Source organism: Scomber scombrus, chromosome 2 (genome assembly GCF_963691925.1).
Source record: "Scomber scombrus chromosome 2, fScoSco1.1, whole genome shotgun sequence".
NCBI lineage: Eukaryota > Metazoa > Chordata > Actinopteri > Scombriformes > Scombridae > Scomber > Scomber scombrus.
This window is the reverse complement of record NC_084971.1, coordinates 33,586,312-33,609,184: the sequence shown is the minus strand read 5'-3', so window position 1 is coordinate 33,609,184 and position 22,873 is coordinate 33,586,312. Positions and strand designations below refer to the sequence as shown.

At 41.7% G+C, this 22,873-nt stretch overlaps 1 protein-coding gene across 1 annotated transcript in view; it reads right to left on the bottom strand.

The window, feature by feature from the left end:
* The window catches only part of xpo1a (exportin 1 (CRM1 homolog, yeast) a), a 30,322-nt gene that overhangs the window by 5,024 nt on the left and 2,425 nt on the right, over positions 1-22,873 (bottom strand). Inside the window, exons 2-21 of the mRNA XM_062428527.1 lie at positions 20,632-20,764; positions 20,420-20,521; positions 19,502-19,574; positions 17,085-17,146; positions 16,804-16,848; positions 16,093-16,274; positions 14,639-14,687; positions 14,431-14,550; positions 13,679-13,807; positions 12,722-12,880; positions 11,749-11,931; positions 11,518-11,656; positions 10,615-10,796; positions 9,124-9,280; positions 7,384-7,547; positions 7,157-7,291; positions 4,137-4,320; positions 3,102-3,208; positions 1,882-2,076; positions 908-1,076 (exon numbers count right to left, since the gene is read on the bottom strand). Of these exons, the coding sequence (XP_062284511.1) occupies positions 908-1,076; positions 1,882-2,076; positions 3,102-3,208; positions 4,137-4,320; positions 7,157-7,291; positions 7,384-7,547; positions 9,124-9,280; positions 10,615-10,796; positions 11,518-11,656; positions 11,749-11,931; positions 12,722-12,880; positions 13,679-13,807; positions 14,431-14,550; positions 14,639-14,687; positions 16,093-16,274; positions 16,804-16,848; positions 17,085-17,146; positions 19,502-19,574; positions 20,420-20,521; positions 20,632-20,757 (2,662 nt within the window). The 5' untranslated portion in view covers positions 20,758-20,764. The remainder of the gene's footprint in view (positions 1-907; positions 1,077-1,881; positions 2,077-3,101; positions 3,209-4,136; positions 4,321-7,156; positions 7,292-7,383; positions 7,548-9,123; positions 9,281-10,614; positions 10,797-11,517; positions 11,657-11,748; positions 11,932-12,721; positions 12,881-13,678; positions 13,808-14,430; positions 14,551-14,638; positions 14,688-16,092; positions 16,275-16,803; positions 16,849-17,084; positions 17,147-19,501; positions 19,575-20,419; positions 20,522-20,631; positions 20,765-22,873) is intronic.

Genomic DNA, 22,873 nt, shown 5'->3' with positions numbered 1-22,873 from the left:
CGTAGAACCTTCAAACTCAAAATCCCATAATCCCTCGCTGCTCGTCCCTGATTGGCTGTGAGACACCCGACGTCACTTCCTGCCGCTGATGTCACCAGAATCTTTATAATGGGGAAGCGTGAGCAGCGATGTCACCATGGAAGGAAACGCTGCTAATGTCTAATTAAATGTTTTATTCACAAACTTTCTTTTGGTCTTGCAAATAAAAGACTTCAAGCCTTTAACTTTATAGTAACTAAATAAATAAATAAAAAACATTTTTATAATAAAAAAAATAAATAAATAAGGTTGGGAATAGTTCACTGAAACTGTAGCCGTATATATATATATATATATATATATATATATATATATATATATATATATATATATATATATATGCTGCTCGGAAGCCAATAGTATCGGATCTGAGCAGCGCCACCTTGAACATTTCAGGTGCATGCTGGGAAAAATAAAAACATGGATTCTACTTATATGGGCATCAGGAGGAGCATGAGGCGCCCTCCTGAACCTGTGAACCAATCAACCTGTCAATCACGACGTAGCCACGCCCTAATGCATACCCTGCTTTATAGTCACATATAAAATCAGGGAGGCCAAAATGTCCCAAATGAACATCATACTGCATTGAAGAAGGCTTTAAACTAGCGATTGAGACCATAAACACATTTTGAAAACGTTTACTGAGGTTAGAAATCAAGTGAGAAGTTGGTGAATTCTCCATTGACTTGTATAGAGACGGAAGTCCTTTTGACACCAAAACGGTCGCCCCCTGGTGGCCTTTTGATAGAATGCAGTTTTAAGTTACTTCAGCGTTGGCATCATTTCAGAGGACCGGAGCTCCCCGCCTTATTTATAATCACGGTTAATCCCTGATCTCAGTGTGTGTGTGTGTGTGTTTGCTGACCTGTGTCGGCGACGTTCCTCATCGTGTGCTTGAAGGCCCAGATGATGGAGTCCAGGATCAGTTTGAACTGTGCGGGAGCGATGGACAGGAAGGCTGGGAAGCACTGAGAGGTGGCGGCTTGGAGGAGGTAGAAGAAATGAGTTCTGTGTTCGGGGAACTCCTCGAAGTCCTGAAGGAGCAACGAGAGAGAGGAGGACGTTAGGAAACTGTCAAATATTAACGATTATATCAGACTGTTGATATGGGAAGGAAAGGAGGAAGGAAGGAAGGAAGAAAGAAGGAAGGAAGGGAGGAAAGGAGGAAGGAAGGAAGAAAGAAGGAAGGAAAGGAGGGAGGGAGGAAGAAAGAAGGAAGGAAAGGATGGAGGGAGGAAGGAAGGACAGGAGGGAGGAACGAAGGAAGGAGGACAGACGGAAGGAAGGAAGGAGGGAAGGAAGAAAGAAAGAAGGAAGGAAAGGAGGACGGACGGAAGGAAGGAAAGAAGGAAAAAAGGAAGGAGAGAGGGAGGACAGACGGAAGGAAGGAAGGAGAAGGAAGAAAAGGAGGGAGGAAGGAAGCGAGGAAAGGAAAGAAGGAAGGAAAGGAAGGAAGGAAAGGAGGGAAGGAAAGAAGGAAGGAGGGAGGACAGACGGAAGGAAGGAAGGAGGGAAGGAAGAAAGAAGGAAGGAAGGAAAGGAGGACGGACGGAAGGAAGGAATGGAGCGAGGAAGGAAAGAAGGAAAGGAGGGAAGGAAGGAGGAAAGGAAAGAAGGAGGGAGGGAGGACAAATGGAGGGAAGGAAGGGAGGAAGGAAGGGAGGAAAGGAAAGAAGGAAAGAGGGAAGGAAGAAAAGGAAGGAAGGGAGGAAGGAAGGGAGGAAGGAAGGGAGGAAAGGAAAGGAAAGAAGGAAGGAAGGGAGGAAAGGAAAGAAGGAAGGAGGGAGGACATGTTTTTCAACTCAGATGAACCAGATGAAACATTAAAGAGAGTCGAACCTTGTTGATCATGTTCAGCGTGCACTCGAAGACGGCGTCGAAGATCTTTGGGATTTCTCCGGTGATGTGGACGCCCAGCTTGTTGACGATGGTTGCCATGGTGCTGAGGACCTCGGGCTCCCTGGCGGCTGGGACGTTCCTCTGGTAGTCGATGAGCACGGCCTCCAGCAGGGGCGGCACGAAGTTCTCCCCAACCTGGAAGAAAAACACATTTAATACTTCTGTTGAGCTTCAGTCTGAGTTTAGTCTCATCAGTGATTTCTGACACTTTTACTGTTTTAGCATCAAAGTAATAAAAAGAGACTTTGGCTCTAAAAACACTAACGCTGAAACATAGAAGATGAAGATTTGACTCATCTACTCTTCTCCTTTTTCTTTCCTTGCTCCCTCTTTCTTCCTTTCTACTCCTCCTTTTTGCTGAAATATATCTACTTGTATTTGACTCTCCTCCTTCCCCTTTCTTTCTCTTCCTATTTATCTTTTTTTTGCTTTTTCTTTCTTTCCTCATCTTTCTCCTCCTTTAATATTTTTTCCTTTCCTTTTTCATCTTTCTTTGTTTCCCTTTCTTTTTCTCTCATTCCTTCCTCATCTTTCTCCTCCTTTTTTTCCTTTCCTCCTCATTTTTCTTCCTATTTTTCTTTTGTTCTTTCCTCTTCTTCCTCCTTTTTCTTTCTTCCTTCCTTCATCTTTCTTTGTTTCCCCCCTTCTTGCCTTTTTTCCTCCTCCTTTTTCTTTTCTTCCTCCTACTAGTACTTCTTGTTTCGTTCTTTCTTTCTGTCTTTTTTCTTTCTTCCTCTTCATCCTTTTTTTATCTTTCTTTCCTCCCTTCATCTTTCTCCTCCTTTTCTTTTCTTTCCTCCTACTTGTTCTTCCTTCCCTTTCTTCCTATTTTTCTTGTTTCTTTCTCCTTTTCCTTTTTTTGCTTTTTCCTTTCTCCCTTCCTTCATCTTTCTGTTTCCCCCTTCTTGTTCTTTCTTCCTCTTCTTCCTAATTTTTCTTTTTCTTTCTTTCCTCATCTTCCTCCTCCTCCTTTTTGTCTCTTTCATTCAGACGGATGAAGCTTCAGATCAACTTTAAAACACATTTTTTACGACTGTGGATCACAGCAAGAAAAACACATTTAATATTAATTTAACTCCTTATTATTGATTTAAAGTCTTCATCATAAACACACACAGACTGAAATATAACCTCAGACTCTGTTAACGGACTCAACTCACCATCTGAGGGTCGTTGGAGCGACTGACCCAACCTGAGATCAGCTTCAGCGTTTCTCTCTTCACCGTCCTCATGCTCCGGATCAGCGGCTGCTTCGTCACCATCTCGCCTGTTTCAGTTTATAAAGAAACGTCAATAAATACAAAGAAGATTAAAAACCTCCTGTTGTCCTCGAGTCAAGGAAGGAAGGAAAGATGGAAGGAAGGAAGGAAAGATGGAAGGAAGGAAGGAAAGAAGGAAGGAGGGAAGGAATGATGGAAGGAAGGAAAGATGGAAGGAAGGAAAGAAAGAAGAAGGGAGGAAAGAATGAAGGAAGGAAGGAAAGAATGAAGGAAGGATGTAAGGAAGGAAGGAAGGAAAGATGGAAGGATTGAAGGAAGGAAAGATGGAAGGAGGGAGGGAGGAAAGATGGAAGGAGGGAGGAAGGAAAGATGGAAGGAGGGAGGAAGGAAAGAAGGAGGGAGGAAAGGAAAGAAAGAAGGAAAGAAGGAAGGGAGGAAGGAAAGAAGGAAGGATGGAAGGAAGGCAGAAGGGAGGGAAGGAAGGAAGAAAAGGATGGAGGGAAGGAATGATGGAAGGAAGGAAGGAAGGAAAGGAGGGAGGAAGGAAGAGAAGGAAGGAGGGAAGGAAGGAAGAAAAGGAGGGAGGAAGGAAGGAAAGATGGAAGGAAGAAAGGATGGAAGGAAAGAAGGAAAGAAAGAAAGGAAGGAAAGAAAGAAAGGAAAGATGGAAGGAAGGAAAGATGGAAGGAAGAAAGGAAAGAAAGGAGGGAGGTCGGAAGGAAGGGAAGGAAGGAGGGAAGGAAGCAAGGAAGGAAATATGGAAGGAAGCAAGGAAGGAAGGAGGGAAGGAAGCAAGGAAGGAAATATGGAAGGATGCAAGGAAGGAAAGACGGAACAGTCTAAACAGACGGGGTCTATTTGACCCGGGAGGACGACAGGAAGTTTAATAACCAGACAGATGATGAACTGGAGCTTCTCATCGTTTTCATTATGTTATTAAATATTAATTTACGACTCGGAGCCTCGCTGACTCACCGTTAGTCTGAACGGCCGACGAGATGTTTTCACTCAGACACTTGTAGACGTTCAGCATGTCGAGGTAGATCCGACCCAGCTGCACGACGAAGGGATGACCGACGGCTTTACAGGCTCGGACGTTGGTCTTCAGGATGCTGCCCAGCTGACGCACCGTCTCCGCGTCCTTCAGGATGTCCACGTTCTGCAGGAGGAAGCCACGGTTTAGGAAAGGAAACACACTAAAGGCAAGGCAGCTTTATTTATTTATATATAAGACATTTCATACACAGGGAAGGAAGGAAGGAAGGAAGGAAGGAAGGCAGGAGGGAGGGAAGGAAGGAAGAAAAGGATGGAGGAAGGAAAGGAAGGAAAGGAAAGAAGGAAGGATGGAAGGGAGGAAAGATGGAAGGAAGGCAGGAGGGAGGGAAGGAAGGAAGGCAGAAAAGGATGGAGGAAGGAAAGGAAGGAAAGAAGGATGGAAGGGAGGAATGATGGAAGGAAAGATGGAAGGAAGGCAGGAGGGAGGGAAGGAAGGAAGAAAAGGATGGAGGAAGGAAAGGAAGGAAAGAAGGAAGGATGGAAGGGAGGAATGATGGAAGGAAAGAAGGAAGGGTGGAAGGGAGGAATGATGGAAGGAAGGAAAGAAATAAGGAAGGAAGGAAAGATGGAAGGAAGGAAGGAAAGAAGAAAAGGAGGGAGGGAGGAAAGAAGGGAGGATGGAAGGGAGGAAGGAAGGAAAAAAAGGATGGGGGAAGGAAGGAAAGGAAAGAAGGAAGGGAGGAAGGATGGAAGGCAGGAAAGAAAAGGAAGGAAGGCTTTACATACAAACTATTTATTAAACAGTAAAGATCGGTGTGTGTGTTTCTGTCCCAGTCTAACCAGCATCATTACAGAGTCTCTGATATTACTGTCCCAGTCTAACCAGCATCATTACAGAGTCTCTGATATTACTGTCCCAGTCTAACCAGCATCATTACATAGTCTCTGATATTACTGTCCCAGTCTAACCAGCATCATTACAGAGTCTCTGATATTACTGTCCCAGTCTAACCAGCATCATTACAGAGTCTCTGATATTACTGTCCCAGTCTAACCAGCATCATTACAGAGTCTCTGATATTACTGTCCCAGTCTAACCAGCATCATTACAGAGTCTCTGATATTACTGTCCCAGTCTAACCAGCATCATTACAGAGTCTCTGATATTACTGTCCCAGTCTAACCAGCATCATTACAGAGTCTCTGATATTACTGTCCCAGTCTAACCAGCATCATTCCCACCAGAGGGAATAATAACAGGATCAGACTGGAGTCACTGTAGCAAAGCTCAAATTGAGTCAGATCATCGTCCTGCAGGACTTCTGACACAGAGTGTAGCTTGCAGAGAGTTTTATGTGTGTTGGCTCAGATCAGCTTTTTGTCCTACAATAGAAGGTACGAGGCTGTCCTACTGGAGAACGTATGAGGCTGTCCTACTGGAGAACGTATGAGGCTGTCCTACTGGAGAACGTATGAGGCTGTTCTACTGGAGAACGTATGAGGCTGTCCTACTGGAGAACGTATGAGGCTGTCCTACTGGAGAACGTATGAGGCTGTTCTACTGGAGAACGTATGAGGCTGTTCTACTGGAGAACGTATGAGGCTGTTCTACTGGAGAACGTATGAGGCTGCACTACTGGAGAACATATGAAGCTGTCCTACAATAGAACGTATGAGCCTATCCTACTGGAGAACGTGTGAGCCTGTTCTAGAGGAGAACATATGAGGCTGTCCAACTGGAGAACGTATGAGGCTGTCCTACTGGAGAACGTATGAGCCTGTCCTACTGGAGAACGTATGAGCCTGTTCTACTGGAGAACGTATGAGCCTGTCCTACTGGAGAACGTATGAGCCTGTCCTACTGGAGAACGTATGAGCCTGTCCTACTGGAGAACGTATGAGCCTGTCCTACTGGAGAACGTATGAGGCTGTCCTACTGGAGAACGTATGAACCTGTCCTACAATAGAACATATGAACCTGTCCTACTGGAGAACGTATGAGCCTGTCCTACTGGAGAACGTATGAGGCTGTCCTACTGGAGAACATATGAGCCTGTCCTACTGGAGAACGTATGAGGCTGTTCTACTGGAGAACATATGAGCCTGTCCTACTGGAGAACGTATGAGCCTGTCCTACTGGAGAACGTATGAAGCTGTTCTACTGGAGAACGTATGAAGCTGTCCTACTGGAGAACGTATGAGGCTGTCCTACTGGAGAACGTATGAGCCTGTCCTACTGGAGAACGTATGAGCCTGTTCTACTGGAGAACATATGAGCCTGTCCTACTGGAGAACATATGAGCCTGTCCTACTGGAGAACGTATGAAGCTGTTCTACTGGAGAACGTATGAGGCTGTCCTACAATATAACATATGAGCCTGTTCTAGAGGAGAATATATGAGCCTGTCCTACAATAGAACGTATGAGCCTATCCTACTGGAGAACATGTGAGCCTGTTCTAGAGGAGAACATATGAGCCTGTTCTAGAGGAGAACATATGAGGCTGTCCTACTGGAGAACGTATGAGCCTGTTCTACTGGAGAACGTATGAGGCTGTCCTACTGGAGAAAATATGAGCCTGTCCTACTGGAGAACATATGAGCCTGTCCTACTGGAGAACATATGAGCCTGTTCTAGAGGAGAACATATGAGCCTGTTCTAGAGGAGAACGTATGAGGCTGTCCTACTGGAGAACATATGAGCCTGTCCTACTGGAGAACATATGAGCCTGTCCTACTGGAGAACATATGAGCCTGTCCTACTGGAGAACATATGAGCCTGTTCTAGAGGAGAACATATGAGCCTGTTCTAGAGGAGAACATATGAGCCTATCCTACTGGAGAACATATGAGCCTGTTCTAGAGGAGAACATATGAGCCTGTTCTAGAGGAGAACATATGAGCCTGTTCTAGAGGAGAACATATGAGCCTGTCCTACTGGAGAACGTATGAGCCTGTTCTACTGGAGAACGTTCTAGCCTGTTCTACGGATGTTCTCACCTTGGTGGCCTGCTGGATGATGCTGTCCCACACCTGGTTGGGCAGCAGCATGTATTTCTCGATCAGAAGCTCCTGAACCGCCTGATCGGTCTGAGCTCCGATCATGTAGCCGACGGCCTCGTAGAACGTGTGAACCTGCAGAACCGACACAAAGGAACCGAGGATCAGATGAATGTAAATAAAATCGTGTTATTTATCGTAACTAGCGCAGCAGCGAAGAGGCCGACCTGCTGCGGCTGCAGGTCACAGATGATGGTGTTGATGTTGTTGAGGATCTCGTCGATGAACGGCATCACCTCGCCGACCTGGACCTGGACGAAGTGACGCCGACACTTCTGTGCGATCTTGATGAAAGTGTCGCACGCCATGTCCTGCACGCCGTCGTGAGTCTCTGCACGGAGAAAATCAAATCAAACTTTATTCATATAGCAGCTTTTATAACAGGACAGAGCAGAGTGATGATTAGAATGGAGTGACATCATAATGGGATAAAAAACAAAAGTTAAAAGACCATAAAAGGCAATAAATAAATAATTAAATACATAATTAAAATAAAAAGAGATTAAGAGAAAAAGGTTTATTAAAAGTTTGTGTAAAAAAAAAAAAAGAGAGTTAAAATAGATTAAAAGTTTAATAAGTTTATTAAAAGTTGGATTAAAACTAGGTTAAAAAAAGAGATTAAACGACAAAAAAGATAAAAGATAAAATTTTGACTTTTTTGGAGTAAATGTAGATTTTTTAGTTTTCAGTCCTAAGATGATGGTGCACTTTTTTTTTTTTTTTTAAATCGGCTTACATCACCATGGTAACTGATGCTGAACAGCTAACTTCAGAGGATCCGATCAAAAGCAGACGACATCAACGAGTGTCTAACTGATACTGGATCTTTGGGGCCGATATCGACATAAGGAAGTAAAAACATTACGATATTGATTTATTGGAAAATAATTATTTAGTAGTATTAGTATATATACAGAATATTTAAATAAAACAATTTATTTTTGCAATGTGGTCTTAAATACTTAAGATATGTAATGGAGGCTGTGATATTTACGACGGAGTATTAGGGCCATACTAAGAGGAAAATAAATAGTTTTGGAAATTATGAGAATAAAGTCGTAATATTACGAGAAAAACAGTCATAATGTTACGAGAATAAAGTTACGACTTTATTCTCGCAATGTTACGACTTTATTCTCGTAATGTTACGACTTTATTCTCGCAATATTCTGACTTTATTCTCGCAATATTCCGACTTTTTTCTATTAATATTCCGACTTTTTTCTCGTAATGTTACGACTTTATTCTCGTAATATTACGACTTTATTCTCGTAATGTTGCGATTTTATTCTCGTAATATTACGACTTTATTCTCGTAATGTTACGACTTTATTCTTGTAATATTACGACTTTATTCTCGCAATATTACGACTTTATTCTCGTAATATTACGACTTTATTCTCGTAATGTTACGAATTTATTCTCGTAATATTACGACTTTATTCTCGCAATATTACGACTTTATTCTCGCAATATTATGACTTCATTCTCGTAATATTACGACTTTATTCTCGCAATATTACGACTTTATTTTTGTAATGTTACGACTTTATTAAATCGTAATATTACGAGAATAAAGTCATAATATTACGACTTTTTTTTTCTAATATATGAAATTTTTTTTCTTAGTCTGGCCCTAATACTCCGTCGTAGATATTAGTAGTAAGCTACACTGAGAATTGAATTACTATAAATAATAAAACATATGTACGTATATATCAAACTTGAACGAGGAAAAAAGGCAAATATACATAAAAATATTGGTACATATCAGAAACATATATACCGATAAATCTCTGATAGGCCGATAATATCAGCCAACGTCTATATCAGTCTGGCTCAAATTAAGACTCAACAGATCAGATCTTCCATATATTCCAGGTTAAGTTGAGTCTTTTGTTTCTCACCGTGCATGAACTCAAACAGCTTGTTGACGACGGTCTTCAGGAACTTCCAGTGAGCTCGGAGGAAGCGAGGATACTGACCCACGATGTACATGATGTTCGAGGCGATGATGGCCTTGTTGTCTTTCCCTCGTTTCTGCTCACACAAACCCAGAAGATCCTGCAGCAGCAAACAACAACAGTCACTCACTCACTCAGTTAATATAAAGCTTTATTTTTTTTACATATTAAACTGTAAATATAGTATTCCAGGTATATAATTATCACTCTGACATCAACATTATTATTATTTTACATAATCTTACTATTTTTAAAATTTCCAATTGTTTTTATTGCTTGTTTACTTTCTTATTATTTTATTGTTTTGTTCTTTATTATTGATGCTCTTTCTCAATTATTTATCTTATTTACTGAAGATGTTTTCGTGCTTGTTTCTCTGTTTGTACTTTTTGCTTTAATATTTTTATTTATGGTGTTTTAATGTTATAATTTAGTCTTAACTGCTTTATTGCTCCTCATTGATTGTGTTTTTATTAGCTTTGGGTTTTTTTTTTTAAAAATAATGTTTTGCATGTTTTTATGCTCTCTTCAAATTTTATTGAGTGAAAAGGTGCTATAATAAATATTATTATTATCACTATTACTATTATTTTATAACTTTGTATTTGGACTCAGGGATTTTATTTCTTGTTGTTTTGCCTTTAATTTTTTTGCTCTAACACTTTGTAACCCTTATATTTCTTTGCTGCTATAGTTAGATAATTGTGTTGAATAGTTTTTCTAGAATAAGAAAAATATAAATCGAGGTTAATATATATATTTTTTAAATATTTAATTATTATTATTTTTTACTGCTTGTTTTCTGCTTAAACATCCCTGATAGTGGTTGGAGAAAATTAATTTAATCCAAGGTTTATTTCTTTGTTTCTTTTTTTTCTTTCTTTTTTTTTTTAAAGAAAAATGTTCAAATTCTTAGTTTCCTGCTTCTTAAATGTGAATATTTTCTGATTTCATTGATTTTCTATAACTGGAAATAAACTGAATATTTTTTAGGTTCAGGACAAAATAAAACATTTGACGTCACTTTGAGAGAAATTGTAACCATTTTCTGATATATTATAGATGAATTAATTAATAAATAATCATCATTAAGTAGTTGCAGGTCTAACATTAGCTCCTGAATTAACACTTTTAAATCAGATATTTTAATAAAATTAAACCAGCTGAGAGAAAACAGGTAAAATGATGCTTTTAGGAACAAACTGTGCATGTTGTAAATCAAGTTATTTACATATAATATAGAATTTATAGATTTTTATTAATATATTATAAAATGCAGAATCTCTTTAAATCAAAACACATTTAAACCTTTTGAACATTTTAAAAACAGGACCTTAAAAACATCGACTTTCTTATTTTACTTCCATTATTTTCCTTCTCTGTCATTGTCACAGTCTCCAGTATAAATAAAGGTTTCACTATGACGTCGTTCACCTTGATGACGGTGACCAGGAACCTCTTCTCGTCCTCTTCGTGCATCGCTCCGCTGATGGAGCCGATGGCCCAGCAGAGCATGTTCAGGTTCCTCCACGACCACTCGGTGCCGTTCACCTGGTTGTGAAGCTTCTCCGTCATGATGCGTTCAGTGTCGGCGTAATCCAGATGTGTCAGATAGACTGTGGAGGGGGGGGGGGGGCGGCAGAGAGAGACGGAGGAAGAGTCTTCTTTAATTTAACAAGATTTAACTTATTATTTGTTTGTCAGCATTTCAGTCGGAGGAAAAGAGTCTCGATCCTCCGTTTCATCAATACTAGAAATTCAATTAAAATCTATGTGTCGTCCTCTCGGGTCAAATTGACCCCGTCTGTTTTGACTGTTCCTTCTTTCCTTCCTCCATCCCTCCTTCTTTCCTCTTATTTCCTCCATCCTTTCCTTCTTCCTCACTCCCTTCTTTCCTCCTCCCTCCCTCCTTTCCTTCCTCCCTTCCTTTCCTTCCTTCATTCATTCCTTCCTCCCTCCTTTCCTTCCTCCCTCCCTTCTTTCCTCCCTTCCTTTCCTTCCTTCATTCATTCCTTCCTTCCTTCCTCCCTCCCTCCCTCCTCCCTTCCTTGACTCGAGGACAACAGGAGGGTTATAAATTATGTGTGCCGTTGCTATGGAAACGCCATCTGTAATTTGACTTGAACGGCCCAGTTTTATGTCGTTTACAAATCAGACGTCAAGATATTTGTTTTTGCAAGTCTCATTGATCTGAACTGGTTTAAACTCTGAGACATTCACAGTGTTTCTTTCTCTTATCCTCATCAGTCATGACGAGGTTTATCTAATTAGGCTCGTATGTTTCGTTACGTTTATATAAAATGAAGCTGTGTGTGTGTTTATCCTCGTCAGTCTCACCCAGAGTCTCCCTCATGTTCTTGTAAAGGTTGATGGCGTCCGTGTCCTTCATGAACTCTCGGACCACTTCACCCTGATCGTTCTCCACAACCAGAACCTCCTCCGGTTTGGCCATGCGGCTCACCATCAGCAGACGCACCTGTGAGGAGCGGACAGGGTTAGAGACAGGTGAGACAGACGGGTAGATGTCAGCAGTGGTTCAGGGTTCAGAGGTCAGAGGTCAGAGGTTACCTGCGACAGGACGGGCAGGTATAGGTGTCGGCGCGGCGGCACGTCGGACAGCAGCGGAGTGCTGGAGGTGGAGAACGGACTCTCTCTGTAGAGCTCTGCTGCCAGGTGGTTCCAGTACTCCAGACAGATCTTAAAGATCTCCGTCTCCTCAACCTCCGACACAAGCAGCATGTAGTGGAGGGCCTGGAGGAAGGGGGGGGGGGGGGGTTCATTATTATTATAGAATAGAAACATAAATGTAATATAAGATGGAAAATAGCAATTATTTCAAAATACTACATAGTGAAAGTAGCTAGTTCAGTCGTTCATCAGCGTGAAGATGATAGAAAAGTTAATAAAAGGCAAAAATGAAGAGGTAAGTTTTTAGCTTTCTTTTAAAACATATGTATTGAGCTGGCTTTCCTGATATCTAAAAGTAAATTGTTCCATAGTTTTGGGGCTTAATTAATAAAAGCTGCATTCTGATTTTCTGATGTCAGTCAACGGTGAAGCTGAAATTATCATTTTTTATAAAAAAGAAAAATAATTTTTAATATTGTTAGTGGTTTTTCCAGCATGTACAACACTTGCAGCTCAGACAGTGTCATTATAAAAATTAATACATTTAAATTTAAATAAATTAATATAAAAAATTATACAGTGTATTACAGCCAGGTACTATCAGCACACAGTAGAAGGACTATACAGCACTTATCTTGCTGTTTTTATCATTTATATGTATAATTTATTTCTTATTTAGTTTAGTTTACATACAAGTGATTGCAAACTAAATGCTAACAATTATAATGATATATATGTATTATATTATATTCTAATTATCTTAATCTTTTGTTTTTGTGACTCAGCTTGATTTTCTTACATATATAAAAGTTGTTTCTTTCTGTTTAATCACCAAAAAAACGAACGAAAAGTAATTTATAATTGCTCCCAAATGTTACAGCAAGGTGTAATCAGGACTCTTTATTCTCTTTACCTCCATCAGAGTCTCCCGCAGGTTGGGTCTCTTCTCGATCAGCTGTCCGTGTTCTTTGAGGAACGTGCAGAGGAACAAGCTGAGGTTCTGGATGAAGTTCTGCTCGTCGTCCTTCCCGTTGGCGTAGGCCACTCTGATGTTGGTGTTCAACGGCAGCATCTGAACCAGCAGAGAACAACTCGGTTAGTTATTATAACGTTTCCCTCCAGAATAAAGGGAGGGAAACACAAACTCTTCTTTTAACCTTTGTGTCGTCCTCCCGGGTCAAATTGACCTCATCTGTTTTGACTGTTCGTTCCTCCCTCCCTTCTTCTTTCCTTCCCCTCTCTTTCCTCCCTTCCTTCCTTCCTCCCTCCTTCTTTCCTCCCTTCCTTCCTCCCTCCCTCCATCCCCTTTTCTTCCTTCCTCCCTCCTTCTTTCTCTTTCCTCCCCCCTACCTTCCTTTCCTTCCTTCCTCTTTTCATTTCTCCCTCCCTCCATTTTTCCTTCCTTACTCCCTCCATCCTACATTCCTTCTTTCTTCCCTTCCTCCCTCTCTCCTTTCCTTCCTTACTCCCTCCATCCTACATTCCTTCCCTTCCTCCCTCCTTTACTCCCTCCCTTCTTCCTCCCTCCCTCTCTTACTTCTTCCTCCCTCCCTCCTTTACTTCCTCCCTCCCTTCCTTCTTCCTCCCTCCTTTCTTCCTCCCTCCCTTCCTTCTTCCTCCCTCCTTTCTTTCTCCCTCCCTTCTTCGACTCGAGGACAACAGGAGGGTCAAATCAAACCAAAAGTGCGACCACTAACTGGACATGAGACGACTTGAACATTACTTTTTTGGATCTCATCAGAAGAGCTGTTTGTTTATTTATGTTTGTAAGAAGTCAACAAATAGAAAAACAGCAAATTCTGTAGGTTGTGTGGTTGTGTGTGTGTGTGTGTGTGTGTGTGTGTGTGTGTGTGTGTGTGTGTGTGTGTACCTGTTTGAGCTGGCTCATGGTGAGAGTAAACAGGTTGACGAACTGCTCCTCGTACTGATTGACGCTGACGCCGGCGATCTCCGTCAAACATTTCAGAGTCACGTTGCGAAACATCGGCACGTTCAAGAACTGAAAACACACAGAGAGACACAGAAACTCAGTTCAGTGAGGAACCAACAGTTTAACATCCTGATACATCTGCATCAGTTAAGAAGAAAGAAAGGAGAAGGAGGAGAAAGGAGGAGGAGAGAAAGAGGAAAGTAGAAGAAGAAGGTAGGAGGAACAAGTAGGAGAAGATGGAGGAGAAGGAGAAGAAAAAGGAAGAGTAGGGAAAAAAGAAGAGGAAGGGAGGAGGAGAAAGTAGGAGACAAAGAAAGAGGAGGATGAGAAGAAAAAGGAAGAGTAGGGAAAAAAGAAGAGGAAGGGAGGAGGAGAAAGTAGGAGACAAAGAAGGAGGAAGATGAGAAGAAAAGGGAGGAGAAGGAGACAAAGAAAGAGGAAGATGAGGACAAGAAAAAGGAGCAGGGGAAGAGGAAAAGGAAGAGAAGGAGGTAGGATGAAAAGAAGAAGGTAGGAGGAGAAGAAAGAGCAGGAGAAGATGACAAAGAAAGAGGATGATGAGAAAGCAGGAGAAGGTAGAAGAAAGAGGAGAAGAAGGAGACAAAGGAGGAGAAGAAAAAGGAGGAGAAGAAGAAGAAGGAGAAGTAGTTTCCATCAGATTTAAACTCCCAGCTCTGTTTCTCTCTCTTCACCTTGTAGACGAGCGTGCTGATGAGTTTGGTCTCGAAGATGTAACCGAGAGGAATCCAGTTCAGGAAGCGCAGCAGAGTCTCCAGAGTGGCGTGAACCAGAGGTGCATTCTGGGAGTTTTCCTACAGACGGAGAAGGTTTTATTAATTAATGAATTAAAACATAAAATATAAAAGACGCTGAGGACAGTCTGATGTTTGAACTTCTTACCATGACGAACTGGCACAGCTGGAATATTTGGGAGAACTCGTTACACATGCTGGAAGAGAAGAGAGGAAAATAAATAAATAAATAATAAACTCTTAACTTCTGACTAGTTTCAGTTTCTAGTTAAACTATAATAACCCTGATTATTTAGTTTTAACTAGTGCAGCGCCCAGGCAAAGTCTGTTTTGCGTGTGTTTTTCCTACAAAGTAGCCTGGGCTATTCCAAGTGTTTTCGGTTTCATCCATTTTTTTGAGGGTCTGAAGTGTATTTCACATTTTAGCTGCCAAAGCTCCGCTGCATTTTTATTTTTTTACGGAGCCGTTTCTAAATCACGTCAAGCTCAACAGAGCAGATTGCACCAGACAGGAAGTCAGACACAGAATCGGCATAATAAAACTTCCGTCTTTCAAAAATAAAACAACCCTTGGAGCCTCCCGATTTTAATTAAGCAACAAACACGAATAAAACAGATAAAGACACCATCTAGCTACGTAGCCTACTGACACATGATATAAGCATAAAAATAAAATAAAAATACTGAATCATCTAAATTTGAGCAAGTTAACAAAAATCGGGCCGTTAAGTTGTGCTGCTACTACAGTAATTACGGTAGCTTAAAGGCACTCGTTCGGATTTTATTGGGCTGCAACAATTACTGTATTAACAGTGCAACTTAATTTTAAAAGGCAGTGAAAATCCCGGTAACTCTGGTTACTGCGCTGTTCTCCGTGTTTGAGAGGGGGGAGTTCTTTTACCGATATATTTATCTATATCTTTTACATTTCTTATCCAAACAACGTCAAACTCGAGCCCGTAGCAAGACACCTGTCACGTTCGTCGTTTCGTCTCTTTCTTAACCTTCGTGTCGTCCTCCCGGGTCAAAATGACCTCTTCTGTTTTGACTGTTCCTTCTTTCTTTTCTCTTTCTTTCCATCCTTCTTTCCTCCCTTCCTCTTTTCCTTCTTCCTCCCTCCCTCCTTCCCTTCCTCCCTCCCTTCTTTCTTTCCTTCTTCCTTCCTTCCTCCCTCCCTTCCTTCCTTCTTCCTCCCTCCTTCTTTCTTTCCCTCCTTTCCTTCCTTCTTTCTTTCTTTCCTTCTTCCTCCCTCCCTCCTTTCTTCCTCCCTCCTTTCCTCCCTCCCTTCCTTGACTCAAGGACAACAGGAGGGATAAAGGAAAACTTAAACAACGGCTCAAATCAAACCAAAAGTGCGACCACTAACTGGACATGAGACGACTTGAACATTACTTTTTTTGGATCTCATCAGAAGAGCTGTTTGTTTATTTATGTTTGTAAGAAGTCAACAAATAGACGAGACACCTGTCACGTTTGAAATGAATCGGTCCTGTCATTAATAGATAGATGAGCCATCACTATTATTGTGTTTGGAGTTTGTGCTTTAAAATATAAAGAAACAATCATCAAAATAAACATTAAATGTCACTTTTTTAGTCTCACCTGTCTTTGAGATGTTTGGCTTTCACTTGCGTCATCTGACCGCTGGAGAAGTCGAACACTTCCTCGCTGAGCAGCTTGAGGATGATCATGTTGTTCTGACAGAGACTCTCGCTGGTCCGACTCGCTCCCACGATGTCGCTGATGAAGGTGGGCCAGTGTTTGGGCCACTCCTGCTTCAAGATCTGCAGAGAGTCACACAGGAGAGCGTTAAGAATCAGACTTTAGATGTGAGGAGAAGGAGGTAGGAGGAGAAGAAGGAGGTAGGAGAAGGAGAGGATAGGAGGATAAGGAAGGAGAGGATAGGAGGAGAAGAAGGTAGGAGGAGAAGGTAGGAGGAGAAGAAGGAGGTAGGAGGAGAAGGAGAAGAAGGAGAAGGTAGGAGGAGAAGATGGTAGAAGGTAGGAGGAGAAGGAGGGGATAGGAGGAGAAGGAGAAGAGGGTAGTAGAAGGAGAAGAAGGAGAGGATAGGAGGAGAAGGAAAGGATAGGAGGACAAAAGTAGTAGGAGAAGGAGAAGAAAGTAGGAGAAGGACAGGATAGGAGGAGAAGGAGGTAGGAGAAGGAGGAAGGAGGAGAAAGAGGTAGGAGAAGGAAGGAGGAGAAGGAAGTAGGAGAAGAAGAAGATAGGAGGAGAAGGAGGAGAAGGAGAAGGAGAGGATAGGAGGAGAAGGTCTTTTACATGTTTCTCAGCTATGTTTAGTTTTTTATTCACCTGTACGAGGATCATGTTGAGTTTTGAAATGTAGACGCCCTCCTTCTGCAGAAAAATGAGCATAAAAAACAGCGACATCGTCCTCGAGTTCATTAACTTTATAAGTAGTTGAAGTGCAGTATGTAAGACAAGGTGAGGCTAATTTATTTATACATCACATTTCAACAACAACAACATTTAAAGTGCTTAAAGACGAGATACAAAAAGCAACATATGGACAAAAATAAAAGATATTTAATTACAGTTAGACGTTAAAGTGGAAATAATGATTATAAACTCACCTCCATGTTTGCAGGATCAGAAGACGTCTTAATAATCAACCCGACAACATACTTTTTGATTCCTGTAAATAAATAAAAAGGGTTTGTTTTATAATAAGGAGGAGAAGGAGAAAGAGAAAAGGGTAGGAGGAGAAAGTAGAAGGAGAAGAAGAAGAAGGTAGGAGGAGAAGGAGAAAGAGAAAAGGGTAGGAGGAGAAGGAGAAAGTAGTAGAAGGAGAAAGTAGAAGGAGAAGAAGAAGAAGGTAGGAGGAGAAGGAGGTAGGATAAGGAGAAAGTAGGAGGAGGAGAAAGAGAAGAAGGTGGGAGGAGAAGGAGAAAGTAGGAGGAGAAGAAGAAGAAGGTAGGAGGAGAAGGAGAAAGAGAAAAGGGTAGGAGGAGAAGGAGAAAGTAGTAGAAGGAGAAAGTAGAAGGAGAAGAAGAAGAAGGTAAGAGGAGAAGGAGGTAGGATAAGGAGAAAGTAGGAGGAGGAGAAAGAGAAGAAGGTGGGAGGAGAAGGAGAAAGTAGGAGGAGGAGAAGGTAGGAGGAGAAGGAGAAGAAGGCAGGAGGAGAAGGAGGTAGGAGGAGAAAGAGAAAGAGAAGAAGGTAGGAGGAGAAGGAGAAAGGAGGAGGAGAAGAAGGTAGGAGAAGGAGAAGAAGGTAGGAGAAGGAGAAGAAGGTAGGAGAAGGAGAAGAAGGTAGGAGGAGGAGAAAGTAGGAGGAGAAGAAGGTAGGAGGAGGAGAAAGTAGCATGAGGAAAAGAAGGTAGGAGGAGGAGAAAGTAGGAGGAGAAGAAGGTAGGAGGAGGAAAAAGTAGGAGGAGAAGAAGGTAGGAGGAGAAGGAGGTAGGAGAAGGAGAAAGTAGGAGGAGAAAGAGAAGAAGGTAGGAGGAGAAGGTAGGAGGAGAAGGTAGGAGGAGAAGGAGAAAGTAGGACGAGAAGAAAAAGGAGGAGAAGTTGTTTCCAGAAGATTTTGGGTCAATACAAATGTTATTAAGTTTCATACAGCAGGCTGTCAGAAAGCCAACCCCCCCCACCGACTGAAATTGCTGCTATTTACTGACTGTTCTTTTTGCACTATATCTGTTATAAATATACATCTCATAGAACTTTTTGCATAACCACAACTTAACTATACAGAAACTTATGCTGCTACTTCCTACATATAAAAAAAGTAGACTCCAAAATTTTAACTTACTGCCTATCCATTCTATGTTTTTATTTTGATTTTTATATTATTATTAGTAAATGTCGTATCTGTTGTGCACTTCAATGTTTACTCTTTAGTGTTAGGAAACATCTGTCTTGTTGAAGAAATTGACAATAAAGCCGACTTTGACTTTGATTAAGCAAAAAAACAGCCAAGATGTTATCTGTTTTTTCCCCTGTAATGTGCTTTTTCTACCACTAGGCGGCACAATAAGGTGCATGTATGAACTATGACAACAGGTCAAAGTTAAGCAGAATGAATATAAGATAAGATGTAACGTCTCTATATGAAGACGCAGGAAGTTAATAAACCGTAACAAAATCACTAATGACTCATATAAACAGCTTCATTCCTTATATGGACATAAAACAGTGTGTGGTGTTTCTCTCTCTTTCACTTCCTGTTACTCATTTAGGCACATTTACTCTTTTTGTATTCAGGCTTTGACACCGATGCTTTTATTGATTCATGATCAGTTTTCTGTGTGAGGACTGAAGCAGCTGTTTTATCAATGAGCTTAAAGACTGACCAATAATATGAAACATAACTGCTTGATAAGTACGAGACAGCTGAAGTTAACTTAACTATCATTTAACGCTGCAGGTTCCGGGTTCCTCAATCCCCCTTTCTTCCTTCCTTCTGTCCTTCCTCCCTTCCTTCTTTCCTCCGTCCTTCCTTCCTTCCTTTCCTCCCTCCTTCTTTCCTTCCTCTCTTTCTTCTTTCATTCCTTCCTTCCTCCTTTCTTTCTTCCGTCCTCCATCCATCCTTTCTTCTTTCATTCCTCAATCCCCCTTTCTTCCTTCCCTCCTTCCTCCCTCCCTCCTTTCCTTCCATTCATCCTTCCTTGTTCCTCCCTTCCTTCCTTTCCTCCATCCTTCCCTCCTTCCTTTCCTTCCATTCATCCTTCCTTGTTCCTCCCTTCCTTCCTTTCCTCCATCCTTCCCTCCTTCCTCCCTCCCTCCTTTCCTTCATCCTTCCTTCCTTGTTCCTCCCTTCCTTCCTTTCCTCCATCCTTCCCTCCTTCCTTCCTCCCTCCCTCCTTTCCTTCCATTCATCCGTCCTTGTTCCTCCCTTCCTCCCTCCCTCCTTTCCTTCCATTCATCCTTCCTTCTTCCTCCCTTCCTTCCTCCCTTCCTTCCTTGACTCGAGGACAACAGGAGGGTTAAATAATAAGTGATATAACCAGAACACGCTCTGCTTGTTTAACGTCTTTATAAAACTGACTTCTTACCTTCACACTGATTTCTGGGGAGAATCTTCCAGCGAGTTTTGATGACTGTCTCCAGAATCTGCAGAGCGTAATACTGAGAGAAATAAAGAGAGATAGTGTTACAATAAGCAGAAGAAATAATGAATATTCCTCTTTATTAATAAGCTAATATACAAGAAATAATGAATATTCCTCTTTCCCCGTCTGTTTTAACTGTTCTTTCTTTCCTTCCTTCCGCCCTCCATTCACCTCTCTTTCTTCCTTCCTCCCTCCTTTCCTTTCTTCTCCTTCCTCCCCCCCTTCCTTCCTCCTTTCTTCCTCTCCTTCCTTCTTTCCCCCTCCTTTCCTCCCTCCCTTCCTTCCTCCCTCCTTTCTTCCTCTCCTTCCTTCTTTCCCCCTCCTTCCTTCCTTACTTCCTCCCTCCTTTCGTTCCTTCCTCCCTCCCTTCCACCCTCCTTTCCTTCCTTCATCTTCCCTCCCTCCATCCTTTCCTTCCTTCCTCCATCCTTTCCTTCCTTCTCCCTCCCTCCTCCATCCTTCCCTCCCTTCCTTCCTCCTTCTCCTTCCTTCCTCCATCCTTTCCTTCCTTCTCCTTCCTTCCTCCCTCCTCTCCTTCCCTCCCTTCCTCCTTCTCCTTCCTTCCTCCATCCTTTTCCTTCCTTCTCCTTCCTTCCTCCATCCTTTCCTTCCTTCTCCTTCATAAATACAACTTTAACAATCTATAAGAGCAACAAAGTGCAATATGCAATATAAAAAGGTGCAAATTCTCATTGTGACAGTGGGCCACAATCACTGAGTGTGTGTGTGTGTGTGTGTGTGTGTGTGTGTGTGTGTGTGTGTGTGTGTGTGTGTGTGTGTGTGTGTGTGTGTGTGTGTGTGTGTGTGTGTGTGTGAGATGAGAGTAGAGTTAAAGCAGAGTGAGAGGAGTCATGTTCCTACTTTAGTTTTCATGTTCTGGGAGAACTCCAGGATGGTGTCGACCCTCGTCCAGGCGTCTGGATGGTCCTTCAGGTTGGTGAGAACCTCCTGGGCCACTCGTTGCTGCAGCATCATCATCATCATCATCATCATCATCATCATCATCATCATCATCATCATCAAAGGAATACATATATTTATATTAAGCGGTTTGTTTCTTTGCAGCTTCTCACCTGGGATCCGATGTCGTGATACATGGAGTTGACGACATTGTCCAAAAGGTTGATGTCAAGTTTCTGACTGAAGTCCAGCAGTTGTCGGGCTGGGTGATCGGCCAACATCGTCATTTCTGCTGGCATAGAGATTCTGAGGAAGAGGAGGAAGAGGGTTACTTTAAATTCAACCACAGCAGCAGCTGGTAGTAAATATGAAACATACAAAACATGCATTTACAGGAAGTTAAGTGTGTTTTTCTGTCTGTAATTATTCGTCCTGTTTAGATTAGCCATTAGAAAGATCCTTCATCATGTTTACTGTGGAAGTGATGGAAGAAAGAAAGAAAGAAAGAAAGACTGAAAGAAAAGGAGGAATAAGAGTGAAACAAAACGAGGAAGATGAAACAATGAAAGAAAGAATGAAAAAGGGGAAAAATTAGGAAAGAAAAAAGAAAAAGAAAAAGGAGAGATGAGGAAAGAAATAAAAAAAGAGGAGAAAGAAAAAGAAAAAGGAGGAGGGAGATGATGAAAGAAAAAAGAGATGAGGAAAGAAAAAGGAGGAAAGGAAAGAAAGGGGAGAAAGAAAGAAATAAACAAAAAAGAAAAAGGATAAAGATGAGGAAAGGAAGAAAGAAATAAAGAAAGACTGAAAGAAAGAAAGAAAAAGGAGGAATAAGAGTGAGACAAAACAAGGAGGAAGATGAAAGAAAGAAAGAAAGAAAGAAAGAAAGAAAGAAAGAAAGAAAGAAAGAAAAAGGAAGGAAGGAAGGAGGAAAGACAGAAAAGGGAGGAGGAAGATGAGGAAATAAAAAAGAGAAAGAAACAGAAAAACAGACAAAGAAAAAGGAGAAAGATTAGGAAAGAAAGAGAAAGAAAAAGGAGGAGAAACAAAGAAAAGAAAAAGGAGGATAAGGAAAGAAAAAGAAAGAAGAAAGAAAGAAAGAAAAAGGAGGAAGATGAGGAAATAAAAAGAAAGAAAGGAAAGAAAGGGGAGAAAGAAAGAAAGAAAGAAAAAGGAGGATAAGGAAAGAAAAAGAAAGAAAGGGGAGAAAGAAAGAAATAAACAAAAAAGAAAAAGGAGAAAAGAAAGAAAAAGGAGAAAGATGAGGAAAGAAAGAGTGAGATGAAAGGTCCTCTGATGCTATAACAACAGTAAACATGTCAGATATCACTGATATAATGACTCAGACTGATGAAGCTCAATAGAAGCTGATCAGATACTTTATAATGATTTAGTGATTGTATCCTTCATCACTTTACACTGAAGCTCATCAGAAGGTTTTAATAGTCTGAACAGAAGGAATAATTACAGAGGAAACATCTTTACTGTTATTATAGAAACATGATTATTATTATTATTATTATTATTATTATTTAAAGATTCGGTTAAACTAAGACGATACTCTCCTTCACTGCTGCTCATATTCAGCCATGTGGATGGAGTTGAGATATAAATGGACTTTTATTCACTTTTAATGTAAATTATCAGTTTATCAGGTAAACTGCTTCCTTCAGTTCAGCCGAGCAACATTTATTTATATGTTTCACTTTAAATCTGTTTAACCTTTGTGTCGTCCTCCCGGGTCAAATTAACCCCGTCTGTTTTGACTGTTCCTTCTTTCCTCCCTTCTGTCCTTCCATCCTCCCTCCCTCCTTTCCTCCCTTCCGTTTGTCCTTCCTCCCTCCTTCTTTCTTTCCGCCTTCCTCCCTCCCCATTTCCTCCATCCCTCCTCCCTCCCCCTTTCTTCCTTCCTTCCTCCTTCTTTCCTTGCCTCCTTTCTTCCTCCCTCCATCCTACATTCCTCCCTCCCTCCCTCCTTCCTTCCTTCTTCCTCCCTCATTTCCCTCCTTCCTCCCTCCTTTCCTTTCTTCTTCCTCCCTCCATCCTTCCTTTCCTCCCTTCCGTTTGTCCTTCCTCCCTCCTTTCTTTCCGCCTTCCTCCCTCCCCATTTCCTCCCTCTCTCCATCCCTCCGTCCCCTTTCTTCCTTCCTTCCCCCCTCATTCTTCTTTCCTTGCTTCCTTTCTTCCTCCCTCCTTTCCTTCCTTCCTCTTTCCTTGCCTCCCTCCCTACCTCCTTCTCTCTTTCCTTCCTTCCTCTCTCCATCCCTCCCTCCTCCCTTCCTTTCCTCCCTTATATCCTCCCTCCCTTCCTCCATCCTTCCCTCCTCCTTTTCCTTCCTCCTGTCCTTCCTCCCTCATTTCCTTCCTTCTTCCCTCCCTCCCTTCTTCCTCCCTCCCTCCTTTCCTTCCTTCCTTCCT